The sequence below is a fragment of the Protobothrops mucrosquamatus genome, unplaced genomic scaffold (assembly GCF_001527695.2).
Source record: "Protobothrops mucrosquamatus isolate PMUCROS unplaced genomic scaffold, P.Mucros_1.0 scaffold4, whole genome shotgun sequence".
Classification (NCBI taxonomy): Eukaryota; Metazoa; Chordata; class Lepidosauria; order Squamata; family Viperidae; genus Protobothrops; species Protobothrops mucrosquamatus.
In genome coordinates this window covers 954241-970073 of record NW_015386391.1, presented here as the reverse complement: position 1 = coordinate 970073, position 15833 = coordinate 954241, and the positions used below count along the sequence as shown (strand labels likewise).

The following is a 15833-nucleotide window of genomic DNA, read 5'->3' as shown; positions in this document are numbered from 1 at the left end:
AGCTGGCCAGCCAGCTCTCTGCACCCAGAACAAGCAGGGCTACCGGCCCAGCGTGGCATGCCGGATGCGAGTTCCGCTTCTAAGTCAAGTTTCTAGTCCTTGTGGCTATGGAAATACACTTGAAAACGAACGAGAAATGTCTACCCTAAATCCGGATGGCTCCTTAGGATGGCCAGCTCTGTGGGGGGAGGGAGATTTTCAGAAATTTCCCTCCAAGGTAGCAAAAAAATAATAAATTACATCCCAAATAAAATCCCAGGAATAAATTATGCAAATAAAATGCCAGGTGCAGCATCTGTCTCTCACACACAGAGATACGTGTGCATACCCGTCCAGAGTGTTGTGTGGCGGTGCTTGCCCCGTTGACACACAGAAAGTCTCCCTGAATTAGGATGGGCTTCACATCCAATGAAGTGTGCAAAGGATTCCAGTCCCAGATACTTTGATGGCTCCGAAGATGCTTACAGGATCGCTGAAGTGTGTTCTTCATCACCACACCCCTGCGAGGGAGGGCACTCCGCCTTGCCAGAGGAGAGTTTAGGGTTTTGTGTTTTGGGGTTGATGGGGCCTGGCGGGGTGGGGGTCCCAACCCCCACCTCCAGAGGGTGGTCCTGAGCTAGAAGGCTGCCCCCCACCACGGCCTGGCCTCCCTCAGCAGCAGAGCCTCCCAGGCGTGGCTCCCTGGCAGACGGTCCAGGTCTTTGGCGTCCATTGCACGGAGTCCCTTCGGCTGCATGGATTTCGCTGGGGGTTCAGTGGGACCCTCAGCCTGCAGCAGCCCCCCCCTTTACTCCAGCTTGCGGATGTAGCCGTCCACGGTGGGGATCTCGACGTCCTCTTTCTTGACTGGATCCACCATGTCCTTGTACCGCTCTCCCCGGTGACACTCCAGGGACGGCCCCCAGGTGGGTTTGGGCTTGCAGCAGGAGACGATGCGCTGGAAGGAGGAGGAGGAGGAGGTGGAATTCAGGGGCTTTGCTTGTCTCCTGGGGGCTCTGGGGTCCTTCTGCCACCCACCACCAGCCTCGCCTTCTCGCCCCCCACCAGCACTCACCTGCCACAGGTTGCCTTTGGACCTGGAGATCTTGTAAATGGCCACTATCGGGATCCAGATGAGGCAGAAAACGATCATGCACCAGCCGACGGCAGATCCCCACTCTGGGTACTCCTTCTTGCCATACGTGGGGGGCGAAAAAGTCATCAGGGACCAAACCAGGATGCCCTGAGAGAAGAGAGAGAGAGAGATGAGAGGTTGAACATGCAGCTTCGGGCAAAGCAAGCCTCTCTTCCAGATGTACTGGACTTCAATCACCATCATGCACAGCCAGCATCTCTTACACAAGATATTCAGATTCTGGTGGTCAAAAACTGAGCCTAAAGGAACCACAATTAACTTCTGGGCCCCTGGGAGGTGGAAGGAGCAGATGACAATCCAGTTTATCAGAGCCTTAACACAAATCCTGCCAAAATTCTGATTTTAACACCTTCCTTCCTTCCTCCCTCCCTCCCTCCCTCCCTCCCTCCCTCAGTGGGTAGCTTATCTTTCTCCAAACTTGGCCAGCAATTATTGGTGTATTTGCTGAACCTCACCAAGTCCAGGATTCTGCCGTTCAAAGAGCAAACACCCCCAGCAAAGAGGCAGCCTACCTGTGGCATGCAGAATTTGGCCCATTGACTTTTTGTTCTCAACCAAAGTTTGCCGAGTGTCAAAGACAAAACATTCTGTGGATGTGTGTTTGTGTTTGTGTGTGTGTGTGTGTGTGAGATCAAGCCAGGTTCCAAGATAGCTGTGAATTTTGTCTTGGAGGAGAGCCACAAAGGAGAGCTCCACCCTTTTAGGGGAAGGAACTTCACAGAAGGATTGGTCACAGTGGGCAGAGACGGTTCGCTCCCAGCCTCTGTTCCTTCCATCTTGCAAACTTTGGTTTTCTTCCAGGCTTGCTGGTCGTGGCTGGTTTTCTTTTGCTTAGAAAATGATTGGCATTCATAGAATGATGTACTTAGGAGGAACAGGAGCTGCTGTTTTTGGAAGGCGTGTAATTTTAGGCAAATAATGGCCCTCCCAACCAAGACGCGTCTCCATGGGGCATTCTTTGGGCTCCCCAAGGCTTTCTCCCTCCAAGCCCTTGAGGTCTCTGGGCTACTTACCACCAAGAGGCAAGGGGTGATGAAAAACCAGCAGGCTCTCCACCACAGCCAGAAGAGGAAGCTTTTCTTCCCAATCATCATCTCGATGTCTTCAATGAACCGGTTTCCCCCTGGACAGAACAGCCACATGGGTGGGGGAGTTAGTGCTGAGTTTTGGCAACGGGGCGACACCCCCCCCCCAGAGTTATACCCTGCACGGATTAGCTCATTTTGCCTGACACCTGGCCAAAAATGAGTTGTGTCTCTTTAACAGTGGGGTCTGGGCTCAAATATACCCTATGCGGACTGGCAAAACCCATTTCCTTCAGATAATCTTTCCCACGTTGGATGTTTCCAATTGTGCTAAGGGTCAGTCTCCAAATCTGCAGGACCCCCCAATGGAAAAGCTTGGAATTGAGTCTCAGGTAGGAAAAGGACCTTCCATTTCACTTGCTGCCTCATGTAAACTTTGGAGGTTCCCCCAAGCAGCTGCTCTACCAAATGCCTCCTACAAGGACGGCTGGCCCTGGATGGAAGCATCTCCAAGGCTTTGCACCTGAGGCCGACCTTTGTCCTGCTCATCAGGGAGAGCTTGGATGGGGTTGAAAGGCTGCTGAGGGTCCAGTTGGAGTTTGGGGAGAACTGCTGGAGGAGATCCCAGCAAATATTTACCATAAATCCAGCAAATTCCCAGCAGTTCCAGGATAGCTGCAAAGAGGATCCCCCAGCCCGCACAGAAATGGTCCACCAGGTTGACCCAGTAGATTCCTGCCTGCGGGAGAGAGGAGGAAGAGGTGAGACGTTGCCTTTCTCCCCAGGAAGAGGCTCTCCAACTTCCCCCACGGGGGCTTCTGGCACCTCAGCGTAAGGGAGGATGGGGACCAGCCACGGCGGACAGCCCTCCTTGAGTCCTACCTGGGTCACACAGACGAGCCCAATCAGAAAGAGCAGCAGACACAACCCCATCGTCACCACCACCCTCATTTTCTTCATCACTGCGGGGTAGATGTCTTGGATGGTGGTGGTGATGGTTTCTGCAGAACGAAGAGCGAGCACAATTAGTGTCCGCAGCGGGAGAGGAGAAGGGAAAAAGGGCCGTCCTGCCATTGCTGCTCTTAGGCCAGCTCCAGCCAGCTTCGCCTCCCTGAACCGCGTCTAGACGATTGTTACTTCAGAATGCCTTTTCACTGGTTTTTCAGCTTGCTTTTTCAGCTTTCCATTCCCAGCCTAGCATGTCATCCAGACCGAATTCAATCAATTCAATCAGAATAGAGTGGGAAGGGACCTTGGAGGTCTTCTAGTCCAGCCCCCTGCTCAAGCAGGAGAACCTATACCATTCCAGACAGGTGGCTGTCCAGTCTCTTCTTAAAAAACCCCAGTGATGAAGCACCTACAACTTCTGAAGGCAAGCTGTTCCACTGGCTAATTGTTCTCACTCTTAGGAAGTTTCTACACAATCCTTTTGACCAAGACGAAGCATCATCACATCGTGAGGTGGGTCCTCTCTGCCTTAATTGATACTCACCTATGGTGGCAAACTGGGAATCGAGACCCAGAAGGAGAAGCATGAAGAAGAACAAGAAGGACCAGAGAGGGGCCACTGGGAGCTGGGACAGGGCTTCGGGGTAGGCCACGAAGGCTAGGTCAAATCCTGCCAGGGAGCAAAATCAAAGATGCCATCAGAAAACGTTCTTTCTCGTGGAAATAGAGATCTGTGTGAACAGCCAGCAGTCAACTGAGGCCAATTAGGGCAGCTTTCTGTGATGATGGAGGTGTCCACCAGGTGTGTTTGGGTTCAGCTCTCACCCTCCAGCAGTTTGGCAGAAATGGGAGGTGAACTTAGAAGAGCCCAGCCCAGACAGGAGACAGCTGGGTGGAGAAGATCACATTTAGTGAAATGATCTAAGTGTTACATCAAATTTGAAGGGTAAAAAGAGTCATCCTGGATCACATCTGAATCCAGCTCTGGTTTCCCATGTGATCAGAAATCCAGAGTCTGACAGCAAATCCCATGCTGGCTATTGACTCCAGTACAAATATTCAATCTGATTGTCTGGACAAGATACGGATTTCTGAGTATAATTTCAGCTACAACCTGAAGGGTCAAAACTAACCAGAAGCTTCCAGATTTTCAATTTCAAATGCAGTCCAGACATTCTTTGGAAAGGTCTGGACTCCATTTGGAGATTTGGAAAGCGTCTTTCTATTGTTTGCACACAGAATCCAAAACAAAGCACGTTTTTTAAAAAACCCATCTGAAGATCTGAAAGAGGCCAGAAGCTCACCTCAGACGCAGCGGCCCAACGGGATGAGCTCACCTGAATCGACAACCTCGGAGACGGGCTTGTTGGCCCTGAAGGCCATGTGCCCCAAGATGGAGAAGATCGCGAAGCCGGCAAAGACGCTGGTGCAACAGTTGGTCACACAGACGAAAATGGCATCTGCGTAGCAATTGTTGTGGAATTTGTTGTAGGAGGAGAGGGCGACCAGCCCACCCCAGGCGACAGAGAGCGAGAAGAAGATCTGCGTGGCTGCATCTTTCCACACCTTGAAGAAAGAAAAGGAAGAAACGTAGGGAGTCACTCTAGCAATCCCACCTACTTAACCATGGATGGTGCATGCTACATAAGCCATTATAAATATTACAATTATTATTAGCCATGGCAGCACACTGGTTAGAATGCAGTATTGCAGGCTAATTCTGCCCACTGCCAGCAGTTTGATTCTCGCCAGCTCAAGGTTGACTCAGCCTTCTGTCCTTCCGAGGTCGGTAAAAGGAGGACCCAGATTGTTGGGGGCCATATATGCTGACTTTATAAACCGCTTAGAGAAGGCTGTAAAGCACTGTGAAGCGGTATATAAGTCTAAGTGCTATTGCTATTAAGAATATGAATATTAGTTTATTTTGATGGAGCTCTTTTCCTATTTGGTCATAAAACTCAACCTACCCCATTAAGGTGTTAATTCTTACAATAAGGTGCTCAGCTGGTAGATTATTGGTGATGGCAGGCAGAGATCCACAGGGGTTTCTTGGCCAAAGCATGAAAGTTTTCTTCCATTTTTTTCTTTTGTTTTGTTTCTCAGTTCCCCAACTGAGCTTTCCTTTTGTCTCTCATTCAAGTATTACTCCAGCCCAAACCTGCTTAGCTTGTCTGAGATTAACTAACGGATGCCTCCTGGCAAGATAACTCTGTTTGTGTAAAATTAGGACCTAAGATGAAGGTTAAAGAATTTTGTTTGTCTGTCTTTTAGAGGACTAACACAGACACACACACACACACACACACACATGTTCCATTCCAGCTGCCCTCCATGAGCTGGGGGGTACCAACCTCTGCCTCGACAAGTTTGGTAATATTAGATTGGGTCCCGATGTAGTATTCAATCCCCTCGCGGGCACCTTCCAAGGTGGCACCTCGCACCAGCAGTATAATCAGGACAACGTAAGGGAAGATGGCTGTGAAGTAGACAACCTGCAAGGAGAAACAACACTGATTCAGAAAGAGGTCAGACAGAAGTTTGGGAAGACCAAGGGAATATTTTTTTAATTTTATTTTTTTTAAGCAACAACAACATGAGTTTCCAAATTCAGATACAGGCAATGGTGGGGAATCTGATCGTCACTGAATGCTGCAGCATCTGTGGCCTTCCCACTCATGCCCTCCTGATGGGGTATCTGCAGAGCGTGGATCAAAATCTACAAGATGCTGAGTGGGGCTTTGATTGCAATGAAGGTCTTGCCGTCTTGCAAATTGAAGCTTCCTCTTAGGAGACATCCTGCCTGCTGTTTGATCCTTTCTTACTAAGGATTCAAGAGATACAACCTGAGCTATCTTCAAGCAGGACAGATGACCTGCCTCTGAGCTGTATCTGCAATGCAGATGTCTCAAGCATGAATTTCTGTTTTGTGTTGTGACTGTGACAACACCAGCATGTGCCATCCATTTCTCCCTTCTTACTCTGCAGATACTCCTAGAGGTAATATTCTACAGAAAATTAAGTCCTTTTAGTAAGCTTGGAATCTCCTCCAGGAAAAGTCTGTAGATCAAGTGACCATCAAACCTGCACCCACAGAATTACCTGCCAAATTCTTTGCAGGGAGGACCCGAAAGTCACATCAAATTGCCCTAGACTTGACTACTTCCAGGCTCTTTCCTTAGTGGGCCCGCCCAACAGCGCCTCCAAGGTGGCCAGAACAGGAAGGGAGTTGGCATCTCTCCTGGCACTTTGGAAAATCCTTCATGCCCTTGGAATGCCATGGAACCAGTTCTTTGCTCTGAATCCAGAGCCTCAGCTGCTCTATTGCAGCCACGTGCCAAGCGCCTGGGCCTTCCGCCACCCTCCACTTTAGCTCATGGGCACTCTCAGCTACTCTGGCACATGCTCTCCGAGGATCCTCTTCACCCCAAGGTTGAAGTTGAGGAAAGAGGCCTGAAATAGCCCCATATTCCAAGGCTGCCGCTGGTGAAATGAGAATCCTACGGCACAGGCAGCAGTCGGCCATCCAAGGGCCATGTGGCTCCCCTGAAATTACCTTCCCAGAAGACTTGATCCCTTTGAACAAGCTAACAGCCACGATCAGCCAAGAAAGGAGGAGGCAAAGCGCCAGATACCACACGATCACCCCGGTGTCGCTTAAGCTATCCGACCGCTGGAGGACTTTGTTGCTGCCAGAGGAAAAGGAGAGATGGATGAGCAAGGCGGTGCAGCCTCAACCAGGATGGGTGAAACTCAGCTTGCTCTGTGGTTGAGCCAGAATCAACTTGGGGTGTGATTGAGTTGGGGAGAAAAGCTGGAGGAGGGTGGCATTCCAGATACTGCCTAACCACAATCCCCAGCATTCCTCAGCTCTGGCCGTTTTGTTTGGGACTCCTGGGAACTGTGGTTTCCCATGCTGACCTAAGACACTTGATCTTAGCCCAAGTCCTAGTTTCCCTTTGGGTTGCAGTCCTGCTCAGCTTGTCTCGGTCTTCCCCACACGGCCTTCTGGGTTTTGTAGAATTGATTACAGGCTCCCTTCTCCTGCCTTTAAGTGGCTGCGAGGCAGGGTATGTTTCTGGAGGCAGAGAAGCTTCTCTCCAACTTGCACATCTGCCCACACACACCTTTGCAGCGTCTCATACTGTCCCTCTGCTTTCATGGCTCTGTATGATTCAGACATCATCAGAGAAATATATGATGGGCCACACCAGTCACGGTGCAACTAACAGCTCTGCAAAGAGCATTGTGTTTCCGGTGTTCATGCAGGAAAGACTTGCTTTGGGGAAACTGGTGTAGATGTGCACTCCTGGGCTAGAATATCTCCAGAGAAGCCAGCATGCGCCCCAAGCTGAATCCCATGGTCCTCGTTCACTCAGGAAAGGCTCCCCCTCCACCATCCCTACTATTTGGGGCAGATAATTAGTGATAGGCCTGTTTCTCTCTTCCCCTCCAGCTCCTATTTGAATCTGACTGCAACCACCATGTTCTCACGAAGGACCCAGCCTGTCTGATTGTTCAGTTCTATCTACTGTAGAGTGTCCAGAATTGGACAACCTTGAGAAAGGTTGATTAAATTCCCAGCATTCTCCAACTTGCCCAGAAGTCCACACATCTGGAAATTGCCATGGTTGGAAAAGGCTACTCTAGAGCAGGACTCTCCAAACTTGGCAACTTTAAGACTCGTGGACCATGGCTGGCTGGGAAATTCTGGGAGCTGAAGTCCACAAGACTTAAATTTGCCAAGTGTGGACAGCCCTGCTGTAGAGCAGCGGGTAGGGAGCCTCCCAAGGTTTGCTTGTTTATCACTTTTATATGGCCACCCAACTAACCCGAGGCGAAGGCGACTCTGGGCACCGCACAACAATCCGAAACAAGGTTTGAGGGAGTGTCTTTCACAGCCTTTCCTGGAGATGTCAGGATTTCTAGCAAGCAAAGTTGGGCAGGGAAGGTCAATGCAAGTTGCCTGGCAGGTTGTCCCCAATTAACACTTACTTCCAATACTGCTCGCTGGGAACCTGCGTATCTACAATCACCTGGGTGTTGTTGATGCAGGTAAGGTTCTGCCTCTCCACTTCTGTGTTATTCATCTGGACGCTTGTGTTGCCCATCGTGACATTGCACAGGAACACTTGAAGGAGAGGAAGAAGAGGCAGTCACAAGGTGTAGAGAAATGGCTTCCCAGTGGGGGTTTATAATTTCTGGCAGTTTTGCTTTAATTTATTTGCTAGCAAAGTTCCAGGTTTATAAGTCTGTAGCACAAGGCTTTTGCTTCAGGCTTTACTTTTTCTGCTTTTTATTCTCCATGTTACTGTTATGAACTGTTGAAACATGTGACCACCCCCTCCCAATTTTGGCAAAGCAAAGAAGTCTGAAGACCCCCTTTGGCCTGATGGGACCAATTCTTACAATTCCCTTTGAATAGGATTTTACCCCTTGACACGGGCTTGTTAGTCAAACTGCAAATGAAAGGAATGAAAACCGCTTCCATTTGAAGATGTGCAATAACACAGGATAGTAAGAAAAGATGGGAAATAATACGAGGAACTAAAACAGGTGCAAAACATGCATTTCCCTGTCTAGCTCTTTGAGGATCCATAGTTGGTGATGATTAAATCTGTGCTCATTTGCATAACCCCACCTCCTCATTTGCATGTCCCCACCCCAGATGCTGCCTCCAGCTCAGATTGGAAATCAGCCATGTGGTTTTATTATGAAAGGAAAGGGAAGCAGCTCTAATCTCTGCTCTGCATGGGGCACCTGGCTTTGCACATGGAAGGATTGAAACCGAGGGGTTTGGCCGGGCCGAGGACTTCTTGGCTTTCCCGGAGACTTACGGATTGTCTTGCTGCATTTCTGGTCTGCCCACTCCGGGTTGCATTCGTCCCACGGCAGGACGCTTTGGAAGGAGGCGAACAAGTAGTAGAGGCTGTAGGCAATGATGACGTTGTAATAGATGGTCACAAAGGTGGAGATAATCACCATGGTGATTCCCACACCTGGTCAGAAAGAGAAAAAAGGCCAGACCATCAGGAGACGTGTTGTGTTTCTGAGCTCCTAGGAGCCAACCTGCTGCTATGGAAGGAAAGCATTGTAAAGACTGAGGCAAGCCACCTGGTTAGCTCAAAGACCTGCAAGCTTTGATGAATGCACAAAGGTGGGGTCCGCTTTTTTGTTTTCCCCTGAGGATAACACAATTGCGGGCAACCTGTGTTGTAGCCAAAACAAATGTATTGTCCTGAATGTCCATATGAGATGTTTCTCAGCATTACTTTTTCATACGGACAATCAAGCTGATACGAGAACCCTGTGTGTTATCGTCAAGGAGGAAAACACAATAGGGTTCAGATTGCAGGTACTGTATGCTTAGGAGATCTGCAGGCTGTTTCCTTGTTTCACCTGAGATCCATAGCAAAGCCCAGAAAGCAGTGTGGGAGACACGGTGCAATCCTTCAAAGAAGAAGTGGGCAAAAAAAGGAACAAAGATAAAGATCGGTTCACAGAGAATCTGCACAAAACGCCTGGTTGGAGCAGAACCGCCCAGCCCTGCCCCCCCACGCCTCGGGAAACATGCACCTGGGGGGCCCCATGCCACGTTGGCTTGGCTTTGGGGGAGGAACCTTTGTCTTCAGAGGGACCCAAACCGTTCCTCTCTTGGCCTGTCTGAGACGTCTCCCCACTTTTGAAAAGAAATCAAGGAACGCCAAACAGCCAACAGTAAACAGCCCGACCTAAGAACCTTGAACACCTCGGCAGGGCCAGCCACTAGAACTTCAGCTGAGAGCAACCCCCCCCCCTTCCAGCACTGATGATGTTACCTAGTTTGGGTAATGAAAGGTCTGTACAAAAACCCCACCCAGCTCAAAGAGCACCGAGGACCCCACAGTTGAGATTCAAACTTAAGTGCTACAGAAAGAGACTTTCCCAGGAGTCTGTCCAGAAAAATACCAGGACGAAGAACAGAACTGACCTTGAAGTAGAGGGAGAATTCTCCAAACTGACACGGGTCCCAAGCTGGCAAACTGTCCCAGGGAGCACTCCATGAAGAAGAGAGGGAGGCCGGCCAGGGCCAGCATGATGGTGTAGGGGATCAGGAAGGCTCCTGCAAGAGAGCAGCATCGGGTGAGAATTCAGCCCTCTACCTTTCTCAAATCCAGCGTGGGCATGTGCCACAATCACAAGCCAATACTTCTGTCCAAGGCACCAGTCTGTGCAAGGAAAGACCAGTTACTAATTGTGATGGGCAGAGATCCTCAAACAGCCAAGCATTTGGGGGAACCAGCATTTGTCTTGCAGCTGCCTACTGGTTTAGAGAGGAGGGGTGACTGCATCCCAAGCACGACTCTGTTCATCCTGCAGAACAGCTGAAACTTGATTTCGTGCCAATACCGGTGTGCGTGTGGATTTGGTTTCCACCTCAGGGACAGTCCCCGGCTTTCTTCACGCACTTGGCACATTTGCATAATGAATGGGATGAACCTGGGCACTCTTGAGTGAAAAGGGTTGAGTGTACCCCACGTTCCCAAGCCATTCTAGTCCTCTGGGTGTGCATAACAGTTGCTCCTATTGTTATTTTCTACCTTTCGAATCAAAAAGGACACAGAGAAGTCAATGAACGGGAGGAGAAAAGAGAGGGCAGCCATAAAACCTTCCAGCTGAGCACAGGGTCCATAACCCCAAAGTCTCTGGCTGAGGCCTCAAGGTCAGCGGAAGAGAAGGACAGCCCAGCTCTTAGAGGGAGGGGTCACTGGGTTGTGGTCTCTGTGAAAAAGGCCCAGCAGAGCACGGAATCAGAACTTGAGCCCTCGGTTTGCACCAAGCCTTCGGCTCCACATCGTAGCTATCTGGGCACATCTGGACATTCAGAAGTTGCAGATGCAAAGTTTCCAAACAGCTGAGGATCCGGAATATCCCCTCAATGTTCTGCCTCCTGGTGTGCCCCCATCTCCCGACCCAACACTCAGAAAAGGGGGAAGAGGGAGATAGGATAAGGGCAGGTGAAAGAACGGCCTTAGGGCACAGTGTGGAGCGTGGCAAAGTCTCAGCCCTGGTAGCCCGAACAGAGGGTCCCCTCGACCACCCACTTCCAAGCCTACTAAGGCTCCAGGGCGAAGGGTTTCTATAAAACAGAAATGGGGAAACGCCCACAAAGATCTACGGGATGAGCCTTGCCAAGAAGACCCAAATCGTAACAGGCCACAAGCCTTGCGGTGTCTCTCTGGGGCCTTTGAGATCTAAGGCAGGGGTCTCCAACCTTGACAACTTTCAGACTTGTGCTCGCTGGGAAATTCTGGGAGTTGAAGTCCGCCAGTCTTAAAGTTGCCAAGCTCGGAGACCCTGATCTAAGGGTTGGGTGGGCTGTATCTGCTCACCTGGGGAAAAGGAAGTCCTCCTAGCCAGCCAGGTGAGCGGCTGCTGAAGGACCCCCGGGACGCCCTGGGCAGCTTTGGCCACCTGGAGGGGGGGAAGCCTCCTTGTTTGCGGGAGGGGTAGAGCGGCCCCTTACCTCCTCCGTTCTGATAGGTCAGGTACGGGAACCGCCACACATTGCCCAGGCCCACCGCGTAGCCGACCATGGACAGCAGGTAGTCCGTTTTGCTGGACCAGTTGCCCCGTTCCGTGTTCTCATCCTGCGAGTCCGCGATCTTCTCAGTGGACAACGTGAATTCCTTTGGAAGGAGAAGAGCGGAAAGTCAGCCCGTCTTCGTCGGAACAGCTTCCTTCCTGCCCGGGGCAGGGAAAACGCGCCCTGGTCTGCCCAGAGATCCTGCCAGCTGAGCAGAGTTGGCAGATGCCCGCTAGGAGCTGCCGCCGGCTTCCTTGGCGTGGCTCTTGAGGTTTGTCAGCACCTGAGCCGGGGCTGCCCCCCAAGGCGTGCTCGGCCCCTCTTTCGCTCCTGCCTGGACGCGCCTTCAGGGGCTGCACCCAAGAAGGGACGCCAGAGGGTGACCTCCCAGGCGGCGGGGGGGGGCTTTCCTGCGGGGGAACCTGGGCGCCCAAACCCGGGGAGGCTGGTGGCAGCGCAGCGCCTGGCGCCTCCTGAGCTCCGGCTGCTTCCCTCAGATGCTCAGGATCGCCAAGCGCTGCGCCCGGCGTCCTCCTCTTGCGCGCCCGCCTGGCTGCTCTTGCGCGGGGCTTTGCCCTCCGCCGAGGATGCTGCTCGCTCGGCTTGCCACGCGCCCGGCGCCGCCCCGAGGGAGCCCGGCAGGTCTCCGGCTCTGGGTCCGTCTCTGCCGCCAGGGACTCCCAGTCGGGACGGACAGCTGGGAGCAGACAGTCCCCGCGCCCCCTTCCTCCTCTCCTCCTCCTCCTCCTCCTCCTCCTCGCCCGCTCACCTTCTGGCCGCAGCGCAGACAGTTGGGCAGCCGGGGCCAACCCATCGCGCTCCTTTCTTGGCCGCAGCCGCCCGGTGGGAGCCTTTATAGCGCCCGGCGAGCCCGTCCCGTCCCATCCAGCCTCTTCCCCCTCCTCCCCGCCTTCCCCGGGACCGGCCAGGTGGAGCCGAGAGGGCGGGGAGGGGACAGGGGCGGGGCGGGACGGGACGGCAGGTGCGCAGCAGAGCGAGCGCGGAGGCTTCTGCTCCGGGGGGCTCCGCTGGCCCCGAGTCGCCCCCCCCACCAGCTTGGCCGGGCTCTCGTGCCAGTCTTCCCACGACGCCCGGGTCCTGCCCGGCAGGCAGCTGAGACGAGCGCCGGCTTCTTCCCCAGAGCGCTTCCCGGCCGGTCGCCGTCCAGCTTCGCGCTCCGTCTTCGGGCCTTATTCTCCCACCTGCCTTTCCCAGCCCGCCTCCAAACATTCCCAAATAGCCAAACCCTCCCGACTCTCTCCGCCGGCTGCCCTTCCGTCTCCCAATCGCCAGCCCGGAGGAGGGGGGCGGGGAGGGGGCGCCATGGCCGAAGTGCCGGTTCCCCAAATAAAAATGTAGTTTATTTTATTAAAAATAAATAATTAGTAATAATGATGTTTAATATGTTAGTTTAGGAGAGAGCTAAAGGATGTTATAGAATTGTTAACTTAAAGTTAATATAATGTAAGACAGAGTATAATTATTGTATTGTAAACCCTGTGTGTAGCTCTGGGAAGTCGGGGGGGGAGGGAGGGGGGTGGGGAAGGGTGGGGTTTGAGGGAGGTGGGGAGTTATATTGTAAAACATTTAAAAATGTTCAATAAAAAAAATTTGGGTGCTTAAAAAAAATAAAATGCAAATCGCCCCGCGCCTCCCACGCGCCTCCGAAGACGCGCTGCACACTCAGCTGACCTGCTTGCTCACTTCGAAGCCCGACACAGGAGCAGCCACCGCCCCCCCCCGGTTGCTTCATTGGCCCCCGGAGCCCCTGCCGCCTCCTTCCCTTTGCCAGGGGTCCGGCCGGGGAGGGTCATCCGCCAGCCCTTCCTGCCCGGGCAAGGTATTGCAGCACCGGCGGCTCCCTCGTGACGGCTGCTCAGAGGGAAAGTGGCGTGCAGAGCCAGCGGAGTCACCAGCAACTGTTGTGTATGTGCCAACAGCCTTTCTGGGGGGGGGGGGGGCAGGAGAATCCCCTCCTTTGTGCCCAGCAAGAGGTAGCTAGAGTTGCCTCAGCTCGGAGCCCTTCCTGCAACTTGGGCAGAAAAGAGAGTAGAGTTTTTTTTCTTTGCCACCCCCTTTGGGACCCTGGGTTGCCCAGTCTCCTGGCCAGGCTGGCAATCCAGGGCAGAGACAAGGGAGCACGGTTGTGTGTACAGGACAACAAGTGGTGCTGGAACTCTTTGCCACAAGAGGCAGCGGAATCCACCTGGTTGGCTTTGAAAGTGGTCTTGTTTAATGGAGACTTTACATTTTCTAAACAGAGGCCTCTCAAGCAGGCTGTGAATTCTAAAGTTTAAAAAGAATGTAATAAGAAAATTAAATGCACACAGCCACTATGAGAACACCTGTATGCCACGTTTTGGGACGATTCATCCTTTCCAACCTTGGAAAGAAAATAATGAGATGCATAGCAGATGGAGAAATGTGAACAGTAAATGAGAGCAAATATGCTGATTAAAAAGCTTTTGGCCAGGAATCTTTCAGGATGTGTCGATTGTGGGGCAACGAACTGGCATAACGGAGTGGGGTGTGCAAAGGGGTAGAACTTGGAAGCTCTATCTTCCCACACACGGTGGACATCTCAATGCTTTGGGGAGACCCCATCCTACAGCTTTGCTCCCAAGTTTCAAGCAAGTGGGGACATACAGTCTTTAACCCCAGACTCTAAGACTGAACGGTCCCTGAAAAATCCCCCAAAATCTGTCTATGGCCTCAGTCCTTCTCAGTTGGCGTCCACAAAAGAGGAACGAACCTAGAAAGTTCATGGAGGAAAGTCCTGGCACCGTAGAAGAGTTTGAATTAGCCCTTCTAAGTGTCCAGCATGGTCACCATTGCAGACTGGCCAAGGCGCCTGATTTGCCCGAGATGCAGGGTAGGTAGGAGACCCACCACAGGTCTACTTTCCTGGTGGGGTGAAAGTTCCAGGATTGGATGAATGAAAGGGAAAATGCTGCTTCTCTAGCTGGACTCTCAACCTGGCCAGATGTGCTTAAACTCAGCTGTCTTAGAGCCCAGATCAAAAGCAGCCCTTGGGCTTTGTGATCAGCACAGCAAAGGTCTGAGCGTATTTGAGCTTTTCATTTGGATGTCAAGACTTAGAAGGCTCATCCTGGATCAGGTGTGTTTACCTGGCTGCCCAGGTGGTGCCAAATAGCCTTCTCTGCAGGGAGTGAGGCACCTTCTCTACTTCCTGGGATTAAAAGATGTGCTGTCATGTCATGCAGCTGCAGCTGTTTGTGGTCTTCAGTGGTGTGTGTGTGTGTGGTGTTTTCAGCATGAGAACCGAAGATGGTGGGGAAAAGAAAGGAGAAAAACCGCCATGGTGGCACCTCCGTTGCAAGGGCTGATTTTTAGGGAAGAATTGGGGAGGGGGTGGGATTTCAATCGTGTAATTATGTATTTGGTCTCGCACCAGTTCTGCTTGGTGGGCTGCTCCCGCTGAGTAGCAAACCTCCTAAAACAGTTGCTTTCATCTGAAAGTCTGGAGGCCGTCATTAATTAACAAATGGATCAACAGTCTTCTAATAAGCAAGACACCTTGATTTGCCAGTCAGAAGAATTCGGTGTTGGTGAAATTCCAATTTTCTTGTAGACTTGAGTGCTTGCTGCTTTACTGGCTCCAAAACGTTTGTATCCTGTATCTCAAAATTAAAAAAAAGTATTTTCTACTATGCTTTCTAACAATACATTCTTCTGCTTGAGCTCACTTCCTGATGCCTTCAGGGGCACAACCATGTTGTGATCTTGCCAGTTGGAAAGACGTGGCCTGCAGTTGCCTTAGTCCTGGCTACATTTTGGACTTCCTAGTCCAGCCTGCAGTTTGGAGATTGTCACAAGCTCCCAGCTCCATTCTGAACAGGTTCCACCCCGACTGTTGGGGTCCTGAAATCGGGCCTGGCTGGCCCACCTGATCCCTTTCTCTGCAAGGCAGCGGTTGGGGTTAGAATGGAAGTTACCTTTTCTCGCTCTCTTAAACTGTTTTCAATCCAACAGAGAGGTGAGAAATTTCATAGGATGCACCTTTATTTAAATACAGATCAATTAACTGAATTTGTGGTTAAAAATACAAATCTGCCTGCTTTGAAGACCGTGGAGTCCTGTGAGGTTTATTCTAGATAAACTGCAGGGGATTAAGTTTTTATCTGTTAAACATTCTTGTTTT

At 51.6% G+C, this 15833-nt stretch overlaps 1 protein-coding gene across 1 annotated transcript; it reads right to left on the bottom strand.

Annotated features, from left to right (window-relative positions):
• Positions 1 to 714: 714 nt before the first annotated feature.
• SLC6A14 (solute carrier family 6 member 14) lies at positions 715 to 12485 on the bottom strand. The gene is made up of 14 exons (XM_015832420.1): positions 12441 to 12485; positions 11612 to 11774; positions 10076 to 10207; positions 8943 to 9104; positions 8101 to 8236; positions 6662 to 6794; positions 5460 to 5600; positions 4446 to 4674; positions 3653 to 3778; positions 3043 to 3161; positions 2800 to 2899; positions 2149 to 2258; positions 1055 to 1222; positions 715 to 937 (listed from the first exon to the last, which is right to left on the bottom strand). The coding sequence occupies exons 1-14, from the start codon at positions 12483 to 12485 to the stop codon at positions 788 to 790; spliced, it is 1914 nt and encodes a 637-aa protein (XP_015687906.1). The 3' UTR covers positions 715 to 787.
• Positions 12486 to 15833: the final 3348 nt, after the last annotated feature.